The sequence below is a fragment of the Coffea eugenioides genome, unplaced genomic scaffold (assembly GCF_003713205.1).
Source record: "Coffea eugenioides isolate CCC68of unplaced genomic scaffold, Ceug_1.0 ScVebR1_1876;HRSCAF=2807, whole genome shotgun sequence".
Taxonomy (NCBI): Eukaryota; Viridiplantae; Streptophyta; class Magnoliopsida; order Gentianales; family Rubiaceae; genus Coffea; species Coffea eugenioides.
This window is the reverse complement of record NW_020862311.1, coordinates 8,480-18,060: the sequence shown is the minus strand read 5'-3', so window position 1 is coordinate 18,060 and position 9,581 is coordinate 8,480. Positions and strand designations below refer to the sequence as shown.

Below are 9,581 nucleotides of genomic sequence, written 5' to 3'. Positions count from 1 at the left end.
GTTAAATTTGCAGTTTATAACTCAATTTGCAAGTTTATTGCTGCTTATGTTGGGTAAACTTGCATTAGACATGCTAACAAGTAACATGAAGATGGGAAATGTCCATGACAAAGAAAACCATTTTGCACAGAATACTAAATAAGCGACAAACATGGAATACAAAGTCCTATATATACATCAGTGATAATGGTAGAGAACTGTAGGTAGTGATGTTGGTAAATCATCAGTTCCTGACCCTGTTCAAGGAGTAATGTTGACATCAATGAGGTTTGTAGCAAAGTGGAGGTGTCTGAAGCCTCCTTGAAGGACCAGCTCTGGATTACTTGTTAGCAGAATTTTCTGCACCTCTAAGTCACGTTCAATGGTGATTGATGACGTAGAATTCTGCGGGCAACTGACCAAAGGTTTACTGCTTGATATGGGCTACTGTGCTTTTCTTGCATTGCATTCATTCTTTGTTTCCTATTCACCGAGTGCATGCCTGATCTCTGTAACTCTTGTCATTGCAAACGTGAACATAAAAATGATGATATTCATCATCATCTATGTATATGGTACTTGACCTCAACAGCTGCTTGAAATTCCATCTTCCTGCTTGTCTTAGCTCAAAGTTTCCATATCAGCATCAGGTCTGTTATTAGCATGTTCCAAGTCCTTTCACTTTGGGATCATCTATGTTACATCTGTTGGGAACATCAACTTCAATGTTACACAACTCATTATCAAACCGTTGAGCCTCATTGAAAGAAATGTCCTCTCGTTCAATGATTGGAGAACGTGCAATAAAAGCTGTCACTGCAATGGTACACGAGCTTGAAGATGTTCGGGCATGATTATGTTTGTAAGCAGCATGTCATTATTTTGTAAGTGAGAGATCTTGAGCCTAGGATCTCATACTTATAATCCCTCCCACTTCATCACCCAACCCATTTTTCCCCACTTCCAAAGTTGCATATTTTCACTAACGGCCCGTTAGCTGAAGATAAACTTCCAAATAACAGGACTATATACCAGAAACATGGAATTATGCATTCAATCTTATGGCTAACTTGGGAAACAATAGAATTATAAACTTAAATCTTATGGTTATCCAACAACATTATGGTCCGCAGCATCGCTTAAAATAATTATAGGCGTAGACAAGAATTTTCCGAGGATTCGAGCAAATTTTGACAACCTAGCGTCCAGTTAGAATGTGATCAATCTCAAAGTAGGGAATCCGGTAATGCTTGCACCATTCAATGTTGGGGCAGCTACTCATGTTACAGCACCTTCCCTTTAGATGAGAAGATACGCATCCTATTGGTAGGCTTCTGATTGATTGTTAGGAGGGTTACAACTCAAGCTTTTCAGATGTGCCAACTTAGAATCCTTCAACAGATGAAAGCCTCTTGAAAAGACCACGCTATGTTTCTTTAAAAGGGCTGACAAGCCTCGTTAGCAGCATTTGTCGTTTGAATGAAAACAAATTCTGTTACTGCAAGGCCACAACCATTTTGAAAATCATTAGGTCAGGTGCAATATAAGTACATTCCAGAAAATGCAGGGCCTTAAGTATTTCGAAAATCATTAGGTTATGTACAATATAAGTACACTCCAGAAAATGGAAGCTGCAGATCCAGGAAGTATATCCATGATTATGAGAGCAAGGACATACCTTGACTTAAAATCCAACCAGTAGCTTTCCCATGTACATTGGCTTAATCCATAGCTCTGTTCTTCACCTTGTAAACAATGGGAGAAAGCTTAACAATTTCATACAAGTTTAAAATAAACGGCAGTCTATGAAGATCTTTTTGACTCTACGAATTATGAAACTCAATCAAAAGCACAAAGAAATCAGCAGAAGTCATGAAAATCAGATAAATTTCCTTCAATTAGAATATTAAAAACACATAGAGAAGTGTACCTCAGTTACGAGAATCCCTGTAGCCAGCCAGAATCATGTTTCATGCAGGTTCTTGAAGAGCTCAAGGCCTCAAGAAAATCTTATCACTGTCAGCCTCGTGTATACTTCCAATGGACCAACCATTGTGACTGTAGACTCTCAAATTAGACTTAGAATTGCCTATGACCAGAGGAAGAAATGGCATCGGATTTGTAGCTGCACAATGAGAATAAACCAATGTAGAATGGATTACAGTCATGCTGAATTGTAACTTAGCCTTCTCTGTGTGCAATTAAAGTGCAAGAGTCTTCCTTTTGGAAGAGCCCAAATAGATTGCTCCAACTACAAAAGTTCTCTGCTTACTTTTTCTAGTGCAACTGCAGAGGATGACTTGAACTAGGCCAAGTAAAGACCTAAATCTTGGGAGTCATATCCTCATTGCATATTTTCAGATAATATAGCAAATGTTCCTCAAGAAATGCCATGCCTTTTCTGTGCGAAGAGTCTTGTGAGCAAAAAAAAGTGACCTACCATCAGGCCTCAGTCAACAGCATTTTGAATTTCATGTTACGAATTTTATGCAAGCCGTGCTGAGTCCAAAATGCAACAAATACAAGAAAGTACAGCACAAAAACAATCAGCAAAATATGGTTCTTAGAGAATAACAAGATAAATCAATACTAAGCTCTTAAAGGAATGCAATGGTAAATTTTTTCATTGAGAAGTTGGGAAAAAAAAAAGATAAGAGTGCAAGTAACTAGCTAAATTAAGGTCACCTATTTCCAAGTTATTAAAATTGACTTTAGTTCCTTAGGTGGAACCTAGCATCTGACTATTTTAGGTGCACCAAGTCTGCCACGCATCAGATCAAAATCAGGTAACTAACACTAGAAAACCTTTTGAACCTGCAATATGGGCATACTCAAACTTCATATCTTAGGTATCAAACTATCTAAACAATGTATCTGGACTCTAAATCTTGTTAAAATCCCTCTAAGATGATAAGACAGCCTGTTTCAATAGGAATAGTCCTTACATTCTTGAATTTTGTAAGAATTCACTAAATAATTGAAAACAATGAATTTGCGAGAGACTACAAATACTAATCTCGACAAATGATGTTTCTTGATAATTAAATAGCATATTCTTGCTATTTCTTCCCACGGAACAACTTAATGAAGATAATGGGTATCATTTATTTCATCAGGTATGCGTGGTGATTATATATGATGAAGTTACATATCGTCCTTATAGCTGATTTCAAAATTGACCTTTTTATTTGTAGTAACAAGCAGGAATAAATTGAGGTGGTTCATTTTCTTCATTTTCATTTATTTATGCATATCTTTATTTATTTTTCTAATTTCAGCATTTCTAACTCACCAAGTATTTTTCATAACAGGTTCCCCTTACAAGAAATGGACACTCTCTTTCACCAGCAGACAGCCATCCACATGAACTGTACTTACCAACAAGGTTGATCCTTCCTCTCAGAACACTTCCTGGTTCAATGATATGAATCAAGATTTCCATGTATACCCCAGCGTTGAACTCTACCTCTCCTACATTAAATTTTTGACTTTCTCCATAATCCATTAACCTGATTCATTTCTAAAACTCACAATTAGCAATATCTCGTGCTAGGCTGGAGAACTTTATGAGATGAGCAAAGACAGAGTATTTACCATGGCATCTTTTCCATCAACCTTGTAATAGCCTTGAATTAGAGAATTTGCCCCCCATCAGATTGAGCCAACAGCTCATGCACATAACAGCTTTTTGTATACAAGAAAACTTTGAAGGATGTTTTCAGACCATTCATTAGATTTCTAGCACTCAAAAAACTGTATAAGAAAGCAGGGTTGCATCTGAAAATTTACAACATAAAAGAATGTAACCTCCCAAATAACATTGCTCAACAGACACATAATAATTCATTAGAGAATAAGAACTCCACAACTAAGATATTCTGGTTTGCTAACCAGAATATCAAGGAATATCAAGGACCAGCTACAAATCACTGCATACCCAGTGAAATACAAATAGCAAATTACCTACTATTATGCCAAGTAGCTCTAATTGGACAATATATCAAGCAACTGCTTCAAGGCACTGCTTGATTATTCAATCATCCGACAAGCTTCACTATTTCTTGATATTTGAGGCACTAATAACTGAAAGAGTTGCTAATTATGGTTCCATTCATGTCAGAAAATGATGGATTTGTTGCCCAAGAGGAAGACAAAAGGTGGTGCCTAATGGGGAAAGAGTCTGAAGATGGATTTTCAAAAGAAGAAGTATTCCTGATGCTTGTGAAGATGATTATGCAGAATTTCATATCATTCCTCCTTTAAATTGTATTTGAAGTTGGATAAAGTTTTCCTGAATCATAAATTTTTCATCAGAAAGAGGTGTGTTACCTCATGCATGAGAATCCCCATAGCCAACCCAAATACAAAAGTGGTGCCTTTGGGGGGTGGGGGTCTGAAGATGGGTTTACAAAAGAATAAGTATTCTTGATGCTTGTGAATGCGATTATGCAGAAATTCACATCATTACTCCTTTAAATTGTCCTTGAAAATCAGATAAATTTTTCCTGAATCATAAATTTTCATCAGAAAGAGGAGTACTACCTCATGCATGAGAATCCCCGCAGACAACCCAAATAATCTTCATTGTAGCATGTTGGAGAGCTCTAAGCCTCAAGAAAATCTATTACACCCACAACTTTCTATACTATACCATGTGTGTTTACACATGGTTCATCATGTACTCTAAAACTAAACTTGGCACTGCCTACAACATAGGAAAAGATTCCACTAGATCAGAAGCTGCACAATAATTGAATAGAGCAAAAGAAAAAGAATTACAGGAATGCTGAATTCTACCTAAACTGTCTCTGTATAAAGAAGGAGAAAGAGATCCTTTTGGGAGTGCCCTGATGGATCTATTTGAAGCTAGAAAGCTCTCGCCAAGCAAACAGCCCCTCATTTTTGCAGGTCAAAGAATGTGGAGGCATTTATCTGCATCACCATTTAACAGGAAACCATGATAGCTGAAGACTTTTGATCAAATATATCTGTTGCCGTGTAAATAAAAGATCATAAATTAAAAAAGAAATAAAAATAAAAGCAGACTCAAAAAAAATGATGATTATCAAATACTTTGTCAGACAATGCAAAATAGTGATCTACAACAATTAATCAAAAGCTCCAACAATTAACTGGTCAATGGCCTCGATCTAAGTTCAGAACAATTTAAGGACCAAAGTGTGTTATACTAATCACTTGAAATATTGACCTTTTTTAAGTTCATTACTTTAAAAGGCTAGCAATCTCCCAGTACTACTACGCTTTGCTCAAAAAAAATGACATTGGATCAAAAGTTTCAAAATCTCATAAGCATAGTGAGTTAAGCTTATTTTATGAAGTGCATTCTTTGACAGGGAAAAAAAGTTCAGTACTTTGAGGAAAAAGCTCTTGGTTTCAGCTAATAGGTGGAATTCCTCAGCTTAATGGAAAACTTTCCATTAATTGTATGACTTGAAAATATTATCACATTGCTCATTAACTACAAATCTTTTACTAGAAAGACACGCTTAAGTATCTATAATTGTATGACTCGCCAAGCTTCTCCATGATCATTTTCATGTAAAACAATCTTAAAGCTTAAATATTATCACTTTGCTACTTTCATCGACAGTTCAGTCATTACAATCTGACAACATGCATACCCTTGGCTGAGTGCATAGATGCTAAAAGAAATGAGAAACTGAAAACCTTTTGCCTTTGAGTACCGCTATTATTTCTCTCAGTCTAGTAATTTGTTTGAGCAAAAGGCAAGGCTTTACCAGTCTGAAACTTTCAGTACTGAGTATAAGTCCAGAACTGAATTAACAATTAACTAAAACAATCGACAATGCAATTAAAAACACAGATTGAGATAACAAGATCAATATAACATATGCACTAAGTGCTCAAGCAAAAGTAGAATTTGATAAAAAATGCATGGTGGATATGCTGAAAAACTAGCCTAATTCGCGGCTCTGAATTGGGAAAGTTTACACCACCCACTAAGAACTACAAAATTTTGAAATTTGCATTGGTAATAATGTGCAGCTTGTTACCTTTCTCATCATATAACATAAATTTTGATAGCAGAAAATTTTTTTGTGGATAACCATGTAAGATAGGACAATTATGTTTTGCGACCATATTGCAATAAATTCCAGCTATGGTCTCACAAAATTTATCTGGAAAACCAAGTTTCAAACATTGTTAATTCTTGAACATGTTGGAAGATACAAATATTGGAGGAAGTAAAAATGGTAGTAAACCACAACTGAATATCTGGAAAGTGGAAGCTCTGGGGAAAATGAAAATACATACATACATAAACGGAGAGGTTACCTGGAGAGCAGAAATTGAGGACCAAGAAAAGATGGTTTGCAACAGTTATTCAGCAAAAGTTAGGCTGCACCATTGAGATGCAATTAATAAACTTTATCAATACATTACTGCTATCATTCGATGGATAGAAGAAGCAAAAATTAATAGAAAAAAATGTGTTAGTAGCACAGAGGATTACCGAGTAGCTTCAATTAATAAACTTCAGATGGAGATTAGCCTCTGATTTGCAGCCCATCAATGTAAATTTCAGGAATTTGGGAGATCTTGGACCACTCAGAATTGTTTGGAAAAAGGGCAATGTTTGGAGAGAATGCAGTTGTCCGATTTCAAGAGGCATTAGATCACTTGATTCATCCTTAGAGAAAATATCAAAGTGCCTCAAATTCACCAAATGCTTGAAATTGTTTGGAAACTTTGTCAATGATTCACAATCACGAACTCTTGCAGGTTGTAAAGTTTACAAAGAGAGTCCAGCAAAGTTTCTATTGGAGTATTTGACGAATCGAGGTACCGTAAAGGAGACAACTTGCCAATTGATTTAGGAAGCTCCTTGGCATGTGATGAAGTTAAATTTAGCAATCGCAAGCAAGTCAAAAATGAGATCAAACCATCATTATTTGATTTGTTCTCCAATAAAAATAATGTTGTTGTGTAGCTGAAACTCTCATTCAATAGAAATGATATTTCTTCCCCACCACTTCTCCCCATTGCAAGATACCTAATGGGAAAAGTCTTCTCCGGGTAATCAACTCCTGCTGACTCTTTCAAACTTATTGTTCTAAATTTGGAAATGAATTGCACCATATCATGCACAAGATCATGCATTTTGCAATTCAAAACATTCCCATAATCATCTTTTTCTGCATCTTGAAACAAGTTACTATCCAGCAAAATCGTAAAATACATGTTACCAACTTCCTCCATACGCATATTGTTTCTTTGATTTGAATGAAGAAATCCTTCTGCCATCCAAAGTCGGATTAGTTGACTCCTTTCCATTTGAAAATCCTTGGAAAAAATTGTACAATATGCAAAACACTTTTTCAGAGATGGATATGGAAGGCGATCAAAGCTCAACTTCAAAATTTTAGCAACATCACTATTTTCATCTCCACCTAAACTTTGAAGCCCAATCTCTAAGTTCTGCCATTCATCTATTCCCTCGTTAAGCAGCATGCCACCAAGAACACATGCAGCCCATGGTAAGCCTCGGCATCTTTGCGCAATCTTGAACCCTATATCTTGCAGCTCATTCAACAGTTCCCAAGCTCCAAATGCAATTTCTCTGAGAATGAGCCAACATTTATCATCTAATAATTGTTTCAAGGCACAAGGAGGAGAAGAAATTCTTGTGATGTTTGCCACTGGTTGCTTACGAGTCAGAAGAATCCAACTCCCCATGGATGGGCTAGTACCTTTTAGTGCACCAAGAAACTCATTCCACAGTGTGGGCTTCTCATTCCACACACCATCTAGGACTAGTAGAAACTTTTTCCCATCCAATAACTTCTTAAGTTGCTTCAACTTAGCTTCCCTACCCTCAACTCCAGGCTTTTGGACTTGCCATGATTCTAGAATCAAATCGAAAAGCCTATTGACATTGAAATCATCTGACACACAAACCCATATTGTTTTATCAAAATGTATGTCAATTTTTAGTTCATTGAAAACTTTTCGAGCCAAGGTGGTCTTCCCTATCCCGCCCATTCCTACTATAGGAAGAACTGAGAGACTTTCATTGTTACTCGTGGCAGTCAATTGTGTTACTATTGCTGAGACATCATCACCTCTACCAATGAAACTCGTATCAATGGTAACAGAGTCAATCTCTCTGTTCTTCACAAATCCTTCTCCACTAGGAGGAGAAAGAGCAGGAACATCTCTAGCTCCAATCTGTGACTGGAGGCTAAAGTCCATTGCTTCTTCATTGATTCTATTCAAGTCCGTATTGATTTGCTGAATTTTGTTGGCCATTAAATTGCAACGAAATGCAATTGGACTGGAGAGTGAGAAGAAGAAGAAGCATACCTTCTTGTTCATTTGGTTTTGGATCTCAACTCTGCGTCGAATCATTTCATAGTTGATGTCATCCAACAGATTACCAGCATCGAAAGCCACAGCTTCAAGCTTCTCCAACCAGCGCTTCATGAACTCTTGAGTCACCTGTTTTTCCTCTGCATCATGAAGGACAGGCTGGATCAAAGTCAACCCATACTTCAGTTTCTCCAAATCGTTCTTGAAGCCAACAAACAGGCCAATTTGTTCTGAAGCCGAGTTTATTGCCTTCTCCACTAGAACTTGTACAGAGGAACCAAGCAGTGCATCCGCCATCAGGTCTATATTTGAGAGCAAGAGAGAATTTGATATTTCTGAGATTGGGGAACCCAATTTGCAGCTTTTTAAGGTGAGAAAGAGTTGAAAATATGTACAGTAGCTGAGACCAAAAGTCAACGAGTTGGTGGTGTCTTACTGACTTTTGTTTTTTAGCCATTTTATATTCGTACTCCAGGCTTTTGAATAGTTAAATGAGTGAACTAAAGAATTATTACGTTAGGCCTATTGATGATAGCCTACCAAAGGCAAATTGGAAATAAAATAAGGGTTAACTACATTCTCAAAATAATCTTTTATTTAGTATAAACATGTTCTAAGCTCAGGCAGTTCATCGTTGATTTTTCTTTTCTTTTCCTTCTTTCTTTCTTTCTTTCTTTCTTTCTTTTTTTAAATATAGTTAACATGTTTCAAATTCGAGACGTCTCACTGATGCTTTCTCCTTCTGTACCACTCAATCCATCCCCCTTTTTCCACCGATGGTTGCTATAGACTTTATAAATCTTATTAAGACAACATCTTTTTCTTGGCATAGGCTATTGTCGCGCCCCACTTTTCGAATGAAATGTGTGTGTAATGTGTGAAAAATGAAAATAAAGGCCATGGGACTTGATAAAGCGACGGTTTGGCCATATAAAGTTCAAAAGGGTTTTTTGTATCAAAAATGGAGTCGCCACTTGGTATAGAGTTAGGGTGTACCAAGTCACCCAAAAACGATTTTTGTTTTTGAATAAAAAGTAAATAAACCCTTTTTGAGAACTTTTGGGTCTGCGTAACCAAAAGAGGGATCGGGGGTCACATTTGACGAAGGGGAAGGCAAGGATAAAAATCCAAGGCACCCCTTCGACCTAGCCAAGGCTAGTTGCGTGACTTAAACCAATTTTTCCCTAATTTTCTACCCAAGGTATGTATCGCGTGTTGGACATGTCTATATGAATGCAAAACCCTAGACC

The 9,581-nt window shown here is 36.8% G+C and overlaps 1 protein-coding gene across 1 annotated transcript; it reads right to left on the bottom strand.

Annotated features, from left to right (window-relative positions):
- Positions 1-1,031: 1,031 nt before the first annotated feature.
- LOC113755968 (putative disease resistance protein RGA3) lies at positions 1,032-8,628 on the bottom strand. The gene is made up of 9 exons (XM_027299800.1): positions 6,476-8,628; positions 6,298-6,361; positions 4,777-4,911; positions 4,522-4,684; positions 3,272-3,756; positions 2,252-2,380; positions 1,910-2,104; positions 1,658-1,724; positions 1,032-1,477 (listed from the first exon to the last, which is right to left on the bottom strand). The coding sequence occupies exon 1, from the start codon at positions 8,626-8,628 to the stop codon at positions 6,715-6,717; it is 1,914 nt and encodes a 637-aa protein (XP_027155601.1). The 3' UTR covers positions 1,032-1,477; positions 1,658-1,724; positions 1,910-2,104; positions 2,252-2,380; positions 3,272-3,756; positions 4,522-4,684; positions 4,777-4,911; positions 6,298-6,361; positions 6,476-6,714.
- Between the last annotated feature and the right edge of the window lie 953 nt (positions 8,629-9,581).

Excerpts from the sequence above, each read along its gene's own strand:
- LOC113755968 (XM_027299800.1), bottom strand. The coding sequence starts at position 8,628 with ATGGCGGATGCACTGCTTGGTTCCTCTGTACAAGTTCTAGTGGAGAAG.